This window comes from Columba livia, chromosome 14 (genome assembly GCF_036013475.1).
Source record: "Columba livia isolate bColLiv1 breed racing homer chromosome 14, bColLiv1.pat.W.v2, whole genome shotgun sequence".
In the NCBI taxonomy this organism is placed as follows: Eukaryota; Metazoa; Chordata; class Aves; order Columbiformes; family Columbidae; genus Columba; species Columba livia.
Genome location: NC_088615.1, coordinates 12,200,994 through 12,221,315, shown reverse-complemented (window position 1 = coordinate 12,221,315; position 20,322 = coordinate 12,200,994). Strand labels below are relative to the sequence as shown.

General features: G+C 36.8%; 1 protein-coding gene across 6 annotated transcripts in view; it reads left to right on the top strand.

Moving 5' to 3' along the window:
• Positions 1-20,322, top strand: part of GABRB2 (gamma-aminobutyric acid type A receptor subunit beta2) — a 148,599-nt gene that overhangs the window by 121,981 nt on the left and 6,296 nt on the right. For 3 of the 6 annotated variants that reach the window (XM_065030057.1, XM_021289135.2, XM_005503512.4), the window contains 4 exons: positions 755-892; positions 2,523-2,675; positions 3,797-4,041; positions 17,317-17,367. In XM_065030057.1, coding sequence (XP_064886129.1) covers positions 755-892; positions 2,523-2,675; positions 3,797-4,041; positions 17,317-17,367 — 587 coding nt within the window. The remainder of the gene's footprint in view (positions 1-754; positions 893-2,522; positions 2,676-3,796; positions 4,042-17,316; positions 17,368-20,322) is intronic. The other 3 variants (XM_065030059.1, XM_065030058.1, XM_065030060.1) reach the window with 2 other exon arrangements.

Below are 20,322 nucleotides of genomic sequence, written 5' to 3'. Positions count from 1 at the left end.
TTTATTATGTCAGTTTCCTAAAAGTTCATAGTCACTATTCTGAGTTGTTCTTTAGCTTTTCCATTTTTTTTAACAACAAAAGCCTTTAGAAGGCTAAAAGCCTTCATGAATATAATATTTCCTGGTTTTGTAGCAGATATATTTCTGATGTCCACTCATCAGTTCTACCTACCATCTCTGGACTGTGCAAGTCAGTTCAGCTGCCATTTGGTGAACGCAGATTCGTATTTCATGCATATGCTTTGTGACTCTGTGACCATGTTCTGTCTGTTTGTTTGTTAGTTGGGTGTTGGGTTTGGTTTTGTTTGTTTGTTTATTTGTTTATTTTTTGGTTGGGGCCTCACCAGCTCACATTTCTGCCACCAGTGCTCACATTTCAGCCCGGGGGCTGAGATTGCAGCAAACCCGCACTGTTTTGTCCAGTCTTGGGGATCAGAAGTTGCCTTAAGCTGAATGTACAATTACTATCTGTATAGGGTATGCATGTAGTCTTAATTTGTTTTTTAAAGTTTCCTTTATTAATATGTTGATACAATGTATCTTTAAAATACCAAAGATTAAAATACACCTAGGATTGCCATTCGAAATTCTGTTTCAAATTACCTGTGTGTGTCTGTATGGTTGTACCTATTATGTTCTTAAGAGTTTAGTTTTAGAAATATACTTGAAGTTATTTTCTGAATTAATTATCTGGGCTGTTCTCCATCGTTTCAGAAGAGACATGTGTCTTAACTGTTTATTCCTGTTTTTATAGATGGCTATACCACAGATGACATTGAATTTTACTGGCGTGGGGGTGATAATGCAGTTACAGGAGTGACAAAGATTGAACTTCCACAGTTCTCCATTGTAGACTACAAGCTTATCACCAAGAATGTTGTTTTCTCTACAGGTTTGTGAAGGGGAAGCTAAAAGGGGAATTCACTGGGAAGACCTTTAGAAATGGGGTAATTCTCAACGTGCAGTTCAGGATCTGAGCAAAAATTTTAGAAACAGCAATAAATTAGATCAGCAGTTTTTATTACAGCTTTCACAGTGTATACAACATCATTCATTAACATCTGAAGAGGATATAGCAGTCTGTCGTGTTTAGGCTCAATCAAATAAGCTGTATTATGTTTTTCCATGAAAACTGATTAAGCCACTTATACACCTCAGAGCCCCAAACCCAACAAAAAGCAACCCAGCCTGTAGTAAACTTAAGAACCTTTCTCTTGCTATTTCTAGATGTTACTTGTGCTAAGCTGCGGATGTATTAAACTAATTATTTTGTCTTTGCTGTAAAACCTTTAAAAACTCTTCTTCCACAGTGTGTGAGCCAATGCAGGCAGGTCACGAGAAATAACCAGAGGCCACAAATGCAATTGCAAAGAGCAAATTTATTTTAGTTACCTCACTATTGGGGGATCTCTGAAACAGCACCTAAGCTCCTGGGCTGAGGTGACACAAGCGGAGACGCAGAATTCAGCCCTGACAGAAGATCCGTGGGCCTGCTGCATTCACCTCTATTTCAAGTTTTCAAGCAGACTCAGCCTCCTGGTGCGCTCTGCTCTTTCTCACTACAAAGCAGGAATCTCAGGCATAATGATAAGGTGCCTTAGAGTTTCTCACAGGCCCATGGTATCTAACACAGAAGTTCTATTTGTCAAGCACACAAGGTCAGTAGAACAGTTAACGTGGTGTATGTGTTTTTTCTACAGCCCTGCCGCAGTCGCTTGAGTGTATTTACAATGATCCCCTCGCCATTCTTCCGCTATTCCCACACAGGATTTGCGGTTTGGCCTGTGCTAGCAAGCTTATGACTTTCTGAGGGCTCAAAACATGCTTTGTGAGGAGGAGTAGAAAATAAAATTGGATTTCATAAAATAAAACAAAACAAAACAATTTAAAAAACCAACCCAAATCAAAACCAAAACAAAAAGCCCCAACCAAACAAAACCAAAAACAACCTGGTACATTTCAATGAAATATTAATTCATTCAAGAGAGACAAGTGTTGGGTCGGGCTATTACTGTATGATGTTCTCTACCTACTTGAGAAAGCTGTTATTTGTATTAAAAAAATTCTTTAGACCCAAGCAGAGATGGGACCTGAATAGTCAGGTCTAGGTACCTATTTCAGCAGGTCTTTCATGGACAAAATTATTTCCGGTGTCCAGTGACAAAGGGCAAGGGTTGCATTGCTTGGAGAGCAGGTTAGAGTAAGGGTTACACTGAAGTAAGCACATAGCTCAGCTTTCCAGGGAAGAAGCAGTTCTATGTTTTGATGCTCAGAAATGTATTTTGGCTGTTGATTGTTGAATATTATGCTTAACAAGAGATGCACCAAGAGCATCCTTGTACCCTTAGAAATAAAAGATTATTTAATCCCAAATCTTGCTAGAAATTCTGCAGCTGATTATACACGATCTTTCAACTCTGCATGTACTCTATGTTGTGCAAAACAATAAAATCAAAATGACAGGAAAATGTTTTCAGGCTTTATACAAGTAAATTATGGCCATACCAAATATTCTCTTTTAGGTGCCTACCCAAGGCTGTCTCTCAGCTTTAAACTTAAGAGAAACATTGGTTACTTCATTCTGCAGACCTACATGCCTTCTATTCTGATCACTATCCTGTCCTGGGTTTCCTTCTGGATTAATTATGATGCTTCAGCTGCAAGAGTTGCTTTAGGTAGGCGTTTTTACACATCTCCTGCAGTGTGCATTAGCCGAATGCTTTCTCTTGCTTCTGGCTTAGTGGATAGTGCATGATTTGAAAAATAAATCCGCTAGATCTTTTTATGTCTGGGTTGTTAAGCTTTGTATTATTTGAATCAGCATTTAAATAATCACAATTTAAATAAAAATGAAAGTGATTTCATGTCTGAATTAGCTAACTGTATAATCATTGTAACCAGAATTAACCTAATTGTCTCAGCATTTTCAGTTGTTGGTTTACTGCTTGTTTTTCTCCAAAGAGAATACATTGAGTTTGCTTTTGCCCATGGCTGTCCAGAATACAAATTCAGCACTGTGTTATGGATTATAAGTTGCTTTTCCTTTCAGGTATGAACTAAATAAAGTTTTACTAAGGTTGTATATCTAAGTACTTTTTAAACGGAAGGCTTTTTTTTTTCTTACTGGTACCTTACATTCTAAAAGCAAAACCATTTTCCTAATTAATTTCTAGAGTACTTTTATATTTTATCACTAATCCCATGTGTGTTTGTTTATACTGTGCCTCTTGTCGGAGGATCCATGCATGTTTCAAAAATAAATATGAGTATCTATTGCCAAATTTTGTATAAATCAGACCAATTCCTGTCAGTACAGCCCTCATATAGATAAAATAAGTAAATTGCCATAAAACTTACAACTGAGAATCTGACATTTTAACTTTACTGAGTTTTACCGTGCCTTTCCATGTAGCATTTTCCCATAGGAATTCAAGACTACAGCCATCCTGAAAATGCTGGAGAAATGCAAGATAACAGTGACTCTAGGCTGGTAATTTATAACCAAGGCTCATTAGGGAAGGTTACAGTTTAGCTGGTTGAAAACATACTAATAGAATGCAACTACTGTTTGTTTGATGGAACACTATTACAGGTGTAATTTTGTTTGCTGTACAAGAAATTAAAGACAAAGATAACAAATATAGATAGAGGTTGGGGATGGGGTTCTTCTTCCACCACAAAAGAAAATCATCTAGAATTTTTTAAGCTCTAACATTTGAATATTACAAGCTATTCTTTTAAAAAATTAAAATTAATTCAATGAATAGACTTGTCAATTTTTATTTTTTTTCCCCAGGGATCACAACTGTGCTCACAATGACAACAATTAACACCCATCTTCGAGAGACTCTTCCCAAAATTCCATATGTGAAAGCCATTGATATGTACCTTATGGGATGTTTTGTCTTCGTTTTCATGGCTCTGCTGGAGTACGCATTGGTCAACTACATCTTCTTTGGAAGGGGACCTCAACGTCAAAAGAAAGCAGCAGAAAAAGCTGCCAGTGCCAACAATGAGAAGTTGCGAATGGATGTCAATAAGGTAAATTGAAATGGGGATTTATTTTTAGCATTGGCCAGGAAGGCAGACGTTCACTTCTGCCAGACAGAGCTTTAAAATGTAATTTCTCATAGAAATGAGTGGAGTGGGATTATTATGATCTTGTTTTAGCTCTGCAGAGCAGTGTGCTTAGCCACCTCAACAATGAATGCTGCCCCCTAGCCTGGAAAACTGAATGAGGTTTTTCTAAAGCATGTGCTCACTTCAGCTTTACTGTGAGATGTTTTCTCAGTCAGGATGTTCAGTTAAGTATGTTTAATCTGTTTCCAAAGGAACAAATCCAAAATGATGGCTATAGCTGATATTCTAGTAAGAGCTGTATGGAACATTGAAAAGAAAACCAAATTTACCCTACTTTCATAAATCTTTCAGATGACCTGGATAAGAAATATTTGCTGCAGAAGTTTTTAAAGCTTGACAAGTTCACATATTTTCAACATATAATGGCCCAGGATACTGTTGACTAAATGAGAAAGTGCTCAGAAATAAAACATCAACTTGCTATGCACTTAATTTTGAATCTAAAAATGGTCCTCTGGGAATGGAGAGTTGAGGCAGAAAAAAGATTTACCAAGATACACACTTTTGGAAGAAGTATCCATTATGCTTAATGAAAATGGAGCACTTATCATAAAGCACTTGTCATTTTTCACTTTGACTATTTTGGATGAGTTTCACACAGTGACAAATCTGGGCTGAATGCTAAAATGTACTCAGTGTGAAATGTATAAACTTTCACACACATGCAAAATTGGAAAGTTAAATAAAGTTTGTTTTTATTTTAATTTGTAATTCAGCATGATACTCCAAGGAGAAAAAATCAAAATCAGAATTTAAAAGAAACAAAACAACAACCAAAATCCCACAAAACACCACATCTGAATCAGAGGGGGCTGAAAAAGATGTTTATTTGTGAAGTAGAAACATAAGTTTCATACAGCTCTAGTGGTGGAATTTCTCACGTTTGTTCAGAACTTCTATGCTACTGTAGTGTGTCTGTTGACAGAAGGACATATAGGTTGTAGCTCATAGTCTTTTAAGATTGATGATTATGATTTTATAGCTCAGATCTCACCCTTTTTTTTTTTTTTTGAATTTGTGAGAAAAATGAATGAAGGCGAATGCATAACGGTGAGATTAATTTTGAAGTTATGGTACCGTAGGTCACATTTTACCATTGTGAAGTTCACAGAGACTCTGTAAAATCTTTTTTTCTATTGTTTTTTTTTTTCGGCAATGAAAAAAAAGTTGCAAGCTTTTCTTTAATTTGTCAAATTTATTTTTTAAAAGTCAGTTTCTCTTTAAAATATCAAAGCTGTCAACTAAGAAACCCTGTAGGTAACTTTGAAACTAGATCTGTGTTTACCTGAAGTCTTTCCTCTAATACCAATGGAAATTTAAAGTCCATGGGTGTCAGAGCATCACCTCTACCTGAGGTATATGTTTGTATACTGTTTCACTTATTATATTTTCTATATACTTATACAATGGAGCTTTCAGCCACGTAACAGAACAGCCAAAGTCTTGTGGCAAATTGCTAATCATGAACTAGAATCTGAAAATACTAACCAGTGTACTAATCCAATCCAGTAAGCAGAGTAATTAATTCCCATAACTGTTGCAGAAATTCACCAGCCTACAGGGTTAACGCAAAGTATCCTGGGAAGAACTTTACTTATATATCTTTTTATACTGAGCCTTTTGCTTACTATACCAGGCCTGTGTGGTTCATAGTCTACAGCAGTTCTTCTCTGCTATCCAGATATGCTCTGATCTGATAATCAGGTTTGCAATCCCTTAAGCAATAGATAGAGAATCAAATAGGAGAGGATCAGAAAAGAGTAGCTATCAGAGAACATTGTCCTGCTGCCTATAAATTGCTGTGGGGAAGGGGAAAGGAGCTGACAGCTGTTCTTGCTGTTTGACCAGCAGCAAGAAAACAGATTCATATTTAATGGACCTGAATATTTTATCTATGAAAGGGGGCCAAATATTATATAATTTTTTCATGTACAAAACCCAAAAATGAGTCTGAACTGCTGAATTTGATTCAAATGCAGATTTCCATGAAAACCCAAATATTTTAGAAACAGGAGCAAACCAATACAGTATAAGTATTCTTTTGTGATATTACTAGATTCCTCTTGTATCATTACACAGAATACTATGAATTTATGTTTGTAACTTCAGATACTATGTGAGAAAATGTTAATGGCATGAGTAATAAGCCTCATCACATGAGGATGATAACTTCTATACAGCTCTGTTACTGCATTCAGCATAGACGTAAAAAAAAAAAAAGAAAAGGCAGATGGTTATTGGAACTGCTGCTTGTAGTGCAGCATCTTTGTCTATGTGTTACAGACCCACAAATCTGTACTAATTTTCTGCAGATTCCAGCACCAATTTTTGTAACAGCCTCTTACAGCTTTTCTGAGCAACAAAAGGTGGTGAGAGGAGACATACTGATTAGGTCCTTCCACCCCAACTACTTGCAAAGTCAAAGTAGAAGTTAAGAAATGCACCTTTTATGCTGTTGAATTCTCTGGTATGGAGAGATTCCAGGGCAGGTACAGACATTGGTAGTTTCTCTATTTGTGCTCAGTGTTATTCAGAAGGTTCTAGAGAGGCTACAAAGCAGTATGGATGCCCAACAGAAGCTGTTCTTTCATGACTGTAGTATCTGCTGAATCCAGTGTAATCCCTTGGAGATTTGGTGACTCAGGAGGGGAATGTCCTGTGTTTTTTCCATTTGAGCGGACACCATCAGACTCGCTGCAGATTTTCACCTGGGCTGTTCCAGAAGAAACTGTGGCCAAATCCTTTCATTGAATTACATATTGTATTCATGTCATATGCTCGATGAATGTGGTTGTTTTGCTTTTGTTTCACTTTTTGAGAATAGTATAATAGTTTGGGTTGGAAGACACCTTCAAAGCTCATCTAGTCCAACCCCCTGCAATGCGCAGGGACATCTTCAACTGGAATATCTTGCTCAGAACCCCATCCAGCCTGGCTTTGAATGTCTCCATGGATGGGACATCTACCACCTCTCTGGGCAGCCTGTGCCAGTGTTTCACCACCCTCATAGTAAAAAAGTTCTTCCTTATATCTAGTCTGAATCAGCACAAGAGATCGTAACTTCATATACTCCCTCATTTTCAAAGATTATTGGCTCCGTTTGGGATAAGGGGAAAGAAGATAAGGGATTAGGCCTATATCTTGGTTTGCTTCTTGCATTCTGAAACCTAAGTAATAAAATCATGGGGAAATTCTAAGTAAGTAAAAACTCTGGGAAGATTCAGACTCCATTACAAGCAGATATGTTATCACAGACTTGCCAAGTCATACTGGACTTGCTCAGTTTCCTTTGTAGTGATGTCAGGTTAAAATGGCTATGCGTATGTTCATTCCACTCTTGAAGCTTTCCAAGCTGCATATAGCAGTTTATTCCTTTAGTCTAAGTCATCATCTTTTGCCTTTGTCAAGGCTAATTGTTCTCTCTGTAAACAGTCGTATTGTTGCTTCCAGGTCAATCACTGGCTTTCTTCTTACTCTGTACATTCTTCACTTATGATTTTCTCATCTCTTTTTGCAAGCATACAACCTTATGTTATTTCTTCAAATTTCTTTATTATCTTTAAAGTTTTATAATCTCTTCTGTTCTGAATGTCATAGTACTGCAAGTGTATATATATAAGGATAGGTAGACTGGGAGTGTTGTATTTCTGCTTGAAGACCTAATACGTGTCATGAACAATGGTGTATATACCATATACGCGTATGATATATATGTATTATCATACAATTTTGTTCTGTGGACTTTTCTCTTTTAAATGGTGATGCTAATGGTCCTCAGCATCCTTCTGATCCTTTTAAGGCACATTTCATGCTATCTTTTCTTTAGGCTCTGCGCTTCTGCCAGATGATTACCAGATATGTTAAAAAATAGGGCTAAATTCTAACCTCTGGCTTCACAATATCATTCAGCTGACTGTCTTCCTTTGGGTAATTGTACATATATCTGGGACATTTCATCTCTTCAGTTCTAAGATAATGTCTCAAAGGCTTTTCTGAAATCCATAACTTTCATCTTTTAATTCTGTAATTACATAAAAATGCTCTGGAAGGATTTGGTCTAGAAGCCTCTATGAGGCTTTTTTTCTTCTATTTGTAATTTTGGTTTCTGTTTCCTTTTGGGATAAAAGGGGATGGAGGGAGGGACAAAGGGAAACAAGCTACTGTGATATAACCCTTCAAGTTTTCTCCTTTATGAAGACGACTCTGTGTATAGCCTGGTACAACTGCAAAAAATTTCTGATGTAGAGGTCCGGCCATTTTAATATACTTAATTTCTGTTATTGCAGTTCAAATAAAGAGCTTCTTGGTGCTTTCTCATTACTGACTTATTCCCCTTAAATTTCTTCCAGAATCCAGTAGTCAAGATGGTTTAGATTAATTCTTATTTTTTCTCTTACATTATGGAATCCAGTAATTTTACCTTGGGAGTTTCCATCTTGGAACTGTGGCTTAGATGGGCATACTGATGCTGATCACTGTGATGTGTCTGATGCATCTTCTAGTCTTTGTGTTGTTCAGGATTTGTAGTCTGATCATCTCCCAAGCTATGTATTTTCACCATATTTTCCTGTGTTCCTAAGTTCCCAGTCAACCTGCTGCTTATGTCTGTGTTACGTCTTTTGGATTTATTGCTGTTTTTTCCACAGTTCATCTAACCTATTTGATCCACAGTACTACATATGTTAACTGACTTCTCTGGAGGTATAAGTAAGATGAAAATGCTTTTCAATATCAATTATATCTCTGTATTTGTTCTTCTGGATAGATCAGAAAACCTCCATTACAGCTTTGTTGCAATTTAATGGAAACCAAAACTGTCACCGTAAAGACCATGGTAAATGTACTGGGCTGAATGAAAAGCTGATTTTTCTTCCTCTGTAAAGCCAGTGCTTCTTGCATCTTGCCAGCTGTACATTTGACAAGGGGTGATTATAATGGAAAAGCAACTGTATGTGCCATCTTCTTCCAAAGCAACAGAGGCTGGAAGTGTGTCAGGCAGCAGAGACGATACTCACTGTGAGTATTGCTATCAGTTCCTACATCAAGGATCTTGCTAAAAGAAGGGCTGCAGATCCATCTGAGCCCCTTGTCAGTCTTTTCTTAGACATCAGTATGGTTTCCTTACCAGGGTGTTGCCTAGAAACAGGATGTGCTGCTTGCATTTTTTCAACCCAAATATCAGACCTTATAGCAGCATTACCGTATAATGATTTGATGCATCTTACCTTCCATTTCTAGTTCTATATTTAGAATTCTTGCAAGCATGTTATTCAGGTCATGTTTAAATTATTTCTAAATTATTTTCTTTTTTTTCTTTATAGTTAGATCATCTAAGTTTAGAGCAGTTAATTATTGAAAATTAACATTTCTTGTATAAAATCTATTTGCTATATTCTTTCAAAGTAATTTGATTTGTCACTTCACAGAAGCGGCATTATGTTTTGCATAATGTAAATACATCACTGAATGTCATTTTAGAATGTATACAGTTGCAGTAATAATTGAAGTCTAGACATTTCCAGCCTAGCTTAAAGCAGAGATGCTGTAAGTGTACAGGCTCTGTACCTGAAGTACATGGTAACATGAGTCACATAAATAAAAATTTACCTCTAATTTTACAATCATACTTTCTGAGTATTAATAGAGTAATTTTCCTTTGGAAAAGAGGGGAAAATGTCAGGATATTACGCAATACTTCATAGAGCCGTTTATGCAGATTTATTCAGTCTTTTTTTTTAAACAAATGTGAACTGACATTGCTAACCTCTGCATGTTTAGATAAGGGTTTTATTCTGAATGCAAATACTCTTTTTTAAATATACTGAATTTACTGAGTAAAGAATTATTCATAATTTTAAAAATAGTCTTTGTATTGTGTAAGGTATTCAGTCAGCACACCTGAAAATTACAGTGCATTGCTGTTACACAGTGCCAAGTCACAAACAAGTGAAATCGTCAGACTAATGATGTTTCTGTATCAGAAATTTTGGATACCAAGTAGAGAACATGGAACTTTAATATGGTAATGAGCTTAAACAGCATATTAATAGATTTTAATCACAATAGAAATGTTCTCTGGAAGAACAAATATAGGGCTTGGCAAGCTAAGAAGGTTTAAACAAATATAGGTATCTTTGCAATTCATTGCCCTCCTGACCCACTGTTATATCCACATTAGCACACAGTTGCTAAAGGAGATGAGATGGCAAGAAAAGAACAAATAAAGGCTTAACCTGCCCTCAGCTGCACTTAACACTGTAACTTTCTTCCCCTTCAAGTTGTCTCACCTTTTTGACCAAGTAAAAGAGTCTGACAGAGTTTAACCAGCAAAGTTGAATAATTCTCTTAAGATCTTTCATTTTGAGAGGGCTGCACTGCATTACCAGAGTTTCAAGACAAACAAGACCACACAATTACCTGTTTCACAGGTGATTGCACCTAATTATTTCATCTGTGCAACTGGGCAGGCTGAGTACAGACAATTTCTGGACATTTTATAGTCTAGCAAGGAAATGGGGCTCCCACAGCAGCCTCCTTCTGCAGGTGCCCACTTTCAGATTCACTGGCTCACGTATGTGTGCTGTTCGGATGTGAAGACTGGGGACTTTCTCTGTCATTGTGCCAGCAATGCACCCTCCGTTACAGCAGCACACTTCAAAATGGCATCGAGTCAGCTCAGGTAATGCTTCACTACCCGCCATTTCCCGGGACAGCTTCCAAACTTTTATTCACTTATTGGTGAATAAGTGGAAGAGCCTGAGCATTCTTTTTCCTGTCATATCCATAGATGTCTCCTTTGAGAAAGAGAGGTGGAATTAGATGGAGTATATTTACTTGAGCCAATGTGAATCCATTGATACATGTGCAGGCTGACCTGTGATAGCTTCCAGTGTGCTGAAAGGTTGCTTTCCTCAATTTTCAGACTAAGGTATAAAGATGCATTAGCAGGGCTGCAGGTCTGAGATAAAACACCTTGCTCCAAAGTGATGCTCATTAGCTTAGGCTTGGCTAATGCTTTTATTTTCCCTCTGATTTATTGCTGTCTTGCCTCCAGCCTTTTCAGTTCACAGCAATATTTGTCCATTTCTATCTGGAGAAATCACGTAAATGCATCTCTAGTGCGGAGGAATTATTGCAAAGGTACCTAAAATGAGTCAGTATTTATTACACAGGACTGCACGTTATACCCTACATGATACTTCTAGTATAAAACACTAGTAAGCAGAAGACTGTAAAAGCTTTTAGAGAAAACAGGAACTTTTAAATGGCTACATGGCAGACTCAGTTAATGAACAGGATATTAAAACACAAAGATAACACAGAGCTCTTAAAATTCCAGTCTAAACTCAAAGCCTCACTGCTCTATACTGCTGGAGCTAATGCTGCGTTTCCAGGTTTAAGCAGAAGCATGCATCCTTTCCCATTCCCCTCCAAGGCAAGTTTTCCTTTTGTTTGAAGTACAGGTAAAACTGCACGAGGACTGATTCTTGATCCAGGGTCATAAGGTATTCCTGGTACAAAAGTTTATTGAAGGACATGTAATATAAGTAGGTATGCATTATAAAAGCTCAGCCTTTCTCCTAAATTTACATTCATGCATTATTGAGGAACAACTTGTATACGAAACAATCAGCAATGCACAGAGTGCTCAGCCAGCCTCTTCATGTTTTGTTAAAACCTGAGGTTTGATAGGAGTGAAATTGGAGGAAGTTCCAGTTTTAGCCCACAGCACAGTGCAGAAGCAGTCAGAAGGTGATTTATTTCCATGATCTGTAGTGGTATTCCACATGACATCTGAATAAAGGTCAAGTCAACTGCATGAGTTTTTCTTTCTGCAGCCACACTCCTTTGAATGCCATGTTTAATTAATGTAAGAACAGTGCATGTACACTCCGTTGTCTAAAGCACGATATCCCTTTTGCTTCTGAAGTGCATCTACAAACCTGCTATCCAGCAATGACCCTTGATTAAATACACTTTTGGTTGCAAAAAATAATCCATTAATGGTGTTTATATTATTTCAGATTGTTCAGAAATAAGGCACAAAAAAGGCAAATGGGGTACAGTGAAACAGAATAAGCTGCAGTCCAGAAGCAGTGTCCGGCTAGTGAATTTAGTGAATTGATTTCCCAAAGCAGATCAGCTCTAAAGACTTTTACATGGTTTGATTGAATGATCACAAGTCAGCCAATTTCTATCCAAAAACTGAGTTGTAACTTTAATGTCATGTAGCAGGGGATGTAACCTAGTTGTGCTCAAGAATCTTGAGATCACTGGATTGTGCACACTAGGGCAGCACTGAGTGGCAAAAATACTGTTATAACGGAGAAGGTGACTGTTTGTCAACAGTGCTTAATTCATAGTGTCTGAAATGGCACTCTGGTTTCTTTTTGCAGATAGCAATACAATGTTATATCCAATCTAGGGGAAATCGATTTTAGGTGATCCAAAATTCATATCAGAAGTGTTTATATAGTCAGAATGTTACTATCCCAGACTGTTAAATCTCTCTTTTATAGTTTTTGCTCATCTTTAGTCTATCATTAACTATTCATTAGGATGCTTTACCTTTGTTGTTGTTTGCTCTTTAGGCTGTAGGATTACCTAGACTGAAGCAAGTTAAAACTTTCAGCACTATTAAAAACCTCCAAAATTGCTGTGTTAGAACACATTCTAAAGACCTTTTCCCAATATTTTAAAAATATTTTTATCCTCAAAATGGTGTTGTCTTTCTCTGTCCCCCCCGCCCCTGTCCTCCTCCACCAGGGGAAGCATTCTGATTCCCAGGAGAGACATGGTGCAGTCACTCTGTAGCATGCCAGGGAGGCTGCTTCTCTTGCATAAAGATAAGGATAGAGCAAGGTCAATGAGCAGAAAGGTCCAAACCACCTAGAAGTGACATGTCTAACCATACTCGTAACAAAATATTACTAATGTAGCTTATAAACTGGGGATCTATGTAGATATATTCAAATTCTATGCTTTATTATATATACATTATTTTTTAAAGGGTGTTAGAGTGTGTATTGCATATATGTATGCTAAATTTAATGGAACAGTCATGCTGGGCTATGAAGACCTAAGTTTATTGGTAAATTCACTCAGTGAATTCTTTTGGGTACTAGCTGCTTTCCCAGAGTTCTGCATATGGAGAAAGACAAAAACCAGGAGTTTTCTTCCCCACTCAAAAAACTGGTTGAGCCTTCTCACTAAACTTAATGCATCTTAAAGCTATGTACAAAAAGACTTGCCTGCTTGTCCTTGCCTATGACCTAAAAATGAACTCAAATTTCTGATAATATGGTTGTGAGAAACTTAATGCTTTTGGGCTGGCCTGAGGGATGCAACAGTGAAGGTCAAGTGTCCTAAATCAATGTGATGATTCATGTAATGCTTTGTTTCAGCCACTTTCTGTGAGTGTTTTCTTTGAGTATTCAAAGGTTCCTGCAGGTAACTGGAAATGAAGATCTTCAGAAATGGAAGATTTTAGCTAGATGAAAATCTGAGGTTTTATGATTTCAAGCAATAGCGGTTTTAGGTAGGAAAAAGATTTTACGTAAGTTTCAACTGTTGCATGCAAGGTCTCTTGTTTATTAAAGTATATAATAATATAGCTTGAGGAGAAGATCCAAAAACCAATTCCGTGTAGGTTTCATTTGAAGTGGGCTAGCTGTTGTGGCGGATGATTCTTCAGCTCTTATTTCTTCTTTGTTTTGTATCATGTGCCATATACAATATATAATAATTTGCAGTTTGAAAGTAAACCTTTTAGTATTTACAAAATTTGCCTTGTAAAAATAAATGCATTCAGGAAGTTCAGGTAGGTTAATTTTTAGATTTTTCAGCTTTTCTCCAGGAGAAGTTTTTGATGCTTATCTTTAGGATAGAAGAGGTTTTTTCTTTAATGGAAGGGTTTCATTTTTAAGGTAGAATCACTTACAAATAATTATTTTTGTCTGAGTAATGACTTTCCAATCTCCTGGAGGAAAAAAGAAATCTGTACCTGACATTACTAGAAGGAAGGGCAACTGCCTTTAAATATTATCAACATGAAGCTTATTCAGATCTGAAGACTTCCCAATTAGAAATCCTCTGAACTAATGTTTAGCTCCGCCACTGTGATATGTTCTTCCAGGATTAAAAAACAATATGAAACAACAAAAACAAGCAAAAAGATAATAGTTTCCTCCTTATGTGTATATGCATTGGGCATGGTTTTGGATTGACAGCAGAAGTCCCATTCACAGGAAATTGCTTGAAAACATGACTAACCTTAATATTTATTAAATAATAAATAATTAAATATTACATTAATGTATCTGCTTAAGTAAAGTTACAAGTTCATTTCCTGAATCAGATATCTGTTTACTGTTTACAGTCAACTATATCTGCTGCACTGGAATGGAAATTACATGTACAACATCAAGGCCTTACTGACATAAATTATTCCTTCCACTTCACTGGAAATTGCATTGGGCTTAATTATCTTGGCCAAAAGTGAAACGGAGGAAAAATTTTTTGTACAGATTCAGAATGCAATTTCTATTTTTCTTTCTTGGCTGGCTAAGGTGATTTATCCCCCTTTACTCCAAAATCCCTAGGGATGGTTTTGTGATATTTTTGATGTTGGTGTAAGGTTCAAGCCATTCCCATTTTTTCCTGTTCTGTGTCATAATTCAAACAGCAGTCCTGATTTTGCCTGTTTTACTTGTTGGCTTCTGGTTTAAAACATTGGATTCTATGCAGCAGTTTGAACAATTTCATATTTCATGGTTTTTATTCAAATGTCATCAAGCCAAAGATACTTTAGCCTCTTTGATTTTATGTGGACACTTACTCTACAATGTCTTAAGTAGAGAATCTTTTTTGTAAACAAAAGAAATAATGTTTTCAATAATTTCTTCAGAATCCTACAGTAGTTATGATTAAGTTACTGATATTTTACTAATGGTAATGATCAAGAAATCACATATATCAATGTTAAAGCTCCATGTCCCAATCTTGCATTTTCTTTCACTTTCTTTTTTGTTTTTATATATTCTTTTAGGTCTCTTGGGGTTGCAATTTTTGCTTTGATTTTTAGGCTTTAAAAAGCTCGAGTACTGAAAGAAAATCCTGATTGAATTTGCAGAGTTTCTCTGGATTTTCTGATCTGAAACCAAACAAAGTAACCTGAACTTATAAGTCAACCTAATTTTACTGTTTTCTAACCACATGCTTCACAGCCTGACCCAATTTTTAGGTGTATAACACAGTCTGAGCCAATGCATGCTAATGTGGTTTCATAAACAGTTACTGCGATGCTGGCAATAAATTAGATTTTGTACAGACAATAGAAACGCAGTGCTTGTTACATTCTTAAGGACGTTGTTTCACATATGGATGTTTTGCAATATTAGGCAATTATGCTTTATGAGTTCATATAGCTTTGTCTCAGCAGACTTGCTTATCATGTCAGATATGTCTGTATAGCTTTAAGCAGGTGCCACTCGTAAATCATTAATTCTTTTTTCTTCCAGACTGAGACTAGCAGCAGCTTATACAGGACTATGTACAACTCTGTACCTTCCACTCATTAACTTGTGTAGTCAGTGCAATCCCCAGAGATCAGTGCTTCCTAACCAATAAGTCAAACTTTGCTGGGGAGGTGGAAGATCCCTATTACATGTGCACTTTGTACTTTCACCTAATGTTGCCAGAGCTGTTGTGACTAGTCAGGATTAGAATATTACTGGTTTTCCAAGCAAAGCTCAGCTGTAAGAGGTGGGAAACCGCTATAGATAATTCTAAGGTCTTTATCTCTAAAAATTTAAATTTTAAGTCTAGACATGCCACATCGGTCTGCATTGCAAAAGAAATCTTTATTTCTGTCTTCAGTTCTTTAGAATGTCAGTTCACGGGACCTAAAGATGCTGAGACCCAATCTCAGGTGTTAATCTCAGTAATAGACTGGGTGTTTCTGTTCTCTCTCCTTGGTTTAGCTCACCATTTTTTCCATTTGGCTAGTGGCAGCCCTACTTATATTTCTTTTGAGCTTACAACTGCTTTGTTTCACAAGGTTTTTCCATCAGAAATTCCAGCCCTACTGTCTGTTTTATTTATGGCTTCTGAGCCATTCTGCCATAAAATGAACCATTAGTACCTGCCTGTCGTTGAATGTTACAGGTGAAAATGAACGGGATATGAGGAAGTAAATGCGTCAGTATTATGATGTTTTCAATTCATCAATAGAAATTTGCCTCGTACTTGTTAAGCTGTGTTTGGCATAACAGTAGAGCATAATCACCAAGAAGCTGGTTTACAAGGGGTTAGTAATTTCATGCTTGGAGGATCTCTAATGTACATATGCGTGTGTGGGGAAGTTGTAATTTCCTTGTATTTTACAGTTGTTAATGTATTAGTGTAAGAGGAATTCCTCAAGAAAGCCATCATTTTGGAGTTTCTAGGTAGCAGGAAGAATATAAAATGGTAACATTTCCACACTTTTCTCTCTATTCCCTTTGTTTGAGGCCATCAAACATGTCATGGCCTCTTTCAAGGCTCCAGAGTCAGTTTTTCTCCAGTTGACCTGGACCTATACCTGAATACCATTTGCATCATATATTTTGCCATCCACCTTTAAGACTGATTTATAAAAACCCCGTCCTCTTGCATGGTTGCTGTGTTGTGGTCATTTCTCCTCCAATTCTGCCTTCACCTTTTTGTTTCCATGGTACCTGTTGCTGGTTTTTCTTCATCTTCACATCCTCCCTTCCTTCCTTATCCCTGGGAATTTTTCCATTAAGTTTGAACTCTCCTGTTCACCATGAAGAGTCTAGTTCTATGGTTGAACAATCCTTCAGCACCAAGAAACCTTTTTAATCTTCCACCTCCTTTTGAAACCACTTTTACACTTTTCCCCCAGAATAATTTTAACAATTGTTTTCATATCATCATATCTTCCTTGGTCAAGTGACCAGTTGGAAAAAATACATTTGCATCACAACACTATGTTACCTTGAGGAGCAGAGCAAGGCAGTAATAGCACCTCTGAAGCCAGAATTGATTGTTGGCTTAGAGGTCCCTATATCTTTTAATTAGTTTTCCTATTATTACCCTAGAGTGTTTTAATTTTAAATGAAAGATAATAGCTGCCTTATCTCTAAGGAAACTGGTCTTGATTTTATTAACTTACAGGACAGAAGAATAATTGGCACATATCATTGTCCAGAAATGTATTCAACAAAGGTATCTTTCATTGTTTTCTAATGCTTTTATCCTCAGAGAGTTAAAATTCAGGTCCTGACCACTTATGGTCGTTAAAGATCCCATGGCACTTTTTTATAGTGTGGTCATCTCAGCCACAAGCATCTGGTCAAATATCAATTTATGTGACTGTTCTGCTTACCTAACATTCCCCACCACCACTCACCCACCCCATAGTTTCAATTGGCTACAGCATTCTCCATTTCCTCGACTAAAATATAGTGTATTGTTCTGCACTGTCAGTCACCACATTTCACCTCAGAGGTGATGGTGCTTCACTGGGAAGTGAAGTGGTTCTTCTTTCTAATGCTTGTAAAGCGCTTTGGGATCCTTTTGAATGGGTGGTGCTGCTTATAGTGAAAGTAATTCATTATTTTTCTATCTCAGCCTTCACTTAGTTACAAAAGCATGTTTTATTTAGAGTTGGGCGAACCTACTTGGTGAAAATAATACTGCCTCCAATCTGACAAGGAGCAAAGCTTAAAAAGTTAGGTTAACTTCTCTTTTTTTTGTTTAGTTTTGAGTTTTTCTTTGCCTTTTGTTGTTGTGGTTGGTTGGTTGGTTTTGGGAGCTCTTCAGATTGGGAATTCAAAATACCATGAAAAATGCAGTACTAGTTATAGTCAATCCGCTGTTCCAGGTGCAGGAGACTCAAATTAGTGCTTGAGAAGCACCTGAACTTTGTGGTGTTTATCTGGCTATTCTAACACTTGAAGGTTCGCCCATCACTAATTTTTACTGTATTCTGCATTATTTCTTCAGAAAAATTATCTGAGTATTGAAAGATGCTGTACTCCAGCTCTGAAATCAGTGCGATATGTGCAGAAGAAGACACTTTGCTATAGAAGATAGTTTAGAATATGCCAAATGTTTTTTCTGCCCAGCCTCACTAATCTTACTAACTACTGCCACGCTTATCAGATACCTGCAGCAGTTTGCTGTGTTAAGAAATGTACTGAAATGTGAACAGAAGTTACCAAAGGATCAAAACAAGACATTAACTGAAGGAGTGATATCATGTCGCTAAAACATGTCTACGTCTAACTCCAGTAGACTGAAATAACTTCTTGCATTTGTGTTGCATAGAAAAGATATGAGTGTGCAAAGAGCACACACATTTCTAATATCATTGCAGATCAAAAGGATAAAATGCTTGCAGTAGATTCATCATTTGAAAGCTTTTGCATATGTTTGCTTTTGTGTGTATTACAGTAGAAGAATACTCTTTTTGCCTTAGATTTGTCTAATGCAGATGAGAACTGATGGATGGCCTTCCCAGCCAGAACACAGTGTTTCCTCACTGCGCTCAATATCAGGCTGCAGAGTTCTTAAAGGAATTTTTCTTGAGTTCCAGCTCAACTTTCTCGTTTTCCCAGTGCTTCTCAAAGAGATTGATTTTCCTAACACACTAGGAAATTCAAAGATTTCATATGGCTTTGATGGAAAGCAAGAAAAAATAGATTATTTTGGCTGCTTCACACTGAGTCATTACATTTAATCTAAAAGTAAAATATAATGAATCTAGAGGGGTGAAAATTCACATAGCTTAAAAAAAAAAAAAAAAAAAGAGACAGTGGAATCTGGCATTTCGGCAATGCCAGTTTTTATGCATCACTTGAACAGATGTAATCACTCAAATGATGGTGTTTCAGTAGGTTCAAAGTGTTTTTGTGAGTATCTGACTTCCCAGTTTATAATACTGTGCAGTGGATGCTATTAAAAAGCAAGTATTTTCAATCCCCTTCTCTTACCATGCCATGCGAAATACCACATAGGGTTTTTTTAATAATGGCAAATACAGTGCTGTAGTGGGTAGTGCAGTGAGGTATCTGCTATTGACTGCTGGCTTCTAAATATTACAGAATAGTCTAACACTGTATTACTGTTTAGAAATTTTTAAAAGTCACCATTTTGCACTTTCAGTAAGTCATAGCATGTACTAGGTACATGATAAATGAATAATATGGCTGAGTTATTCTTGAAGAAGCTCTGGGACAGTTTCATCTCTTATTTGGCCTGGAGTATATCTGTACTACCACACTCAATTAGCTGCCCAATAGCTATTATTGCTTTTAAAGTATTTTGGTTTAATTATACTCTGTAATCACACAATTCAAAATATATGTAGAAGGAAGGCTGACAAGAACTAAAACTTCCTAAATAATCTTATATTTGTTTTCTATAAATGGATCATTTTGAATTTCTCCTGACGTGCTTCAGATCTACTCCATATTGCCTAAGAGTAGAATTTAGTTCCTCATCTTTGAAATCCTCTTGATTGTCTAAGGGGTTTCTTTACAACATTAAATTAATTTTATTTTTTTCCACTGGACTGCCTTTAAAAGATATGTCACTAAAACTACCCATTGAAACAACCATTCAATGTACATTTGATGTGATTACACTCTGTATATGTTTTTCCTTGCTGCAAATTTCAGATCTCTGCTATTCCAGCATTCAGGTCTCCACAGCATGCACTGTATTTATTAAATTCAATAGCACTGGGGCATCGAGATTCCACACAGGTAGTTAGACAATGTCATTGCCTTTCTCAAAGTAACCAGCAGTTGTGTTTGGAATGTAGGCAATTAAAGTTTGCATCTCTTGTGCAGTGCTCTGGGCCTCATTTCATAGAGGCAGACAGACTTGTGCATCCCTGAAGCTTTTGTCAGAGCAGAAGCTTTCATTTGAAAGAACAAAAAACCAAATAAAAGCAGACCATTTTAATTTTATTTCCCTCCAAAAGCCCTGAAAACTTCAATATTTGCCCCAGATGTCCTACCCAGTGACAGAATGTCACTTTAAGGAGCTGAGCATGTACTCTGTTGCCAGGTATTGCTTCTGCTCACTGAACACGAGGTTTAGGGAAATACTATTTATTCCATTATACTACACTGGTCTTATTGCTCCTTGAGTTCACAGATAAATGACAACAAA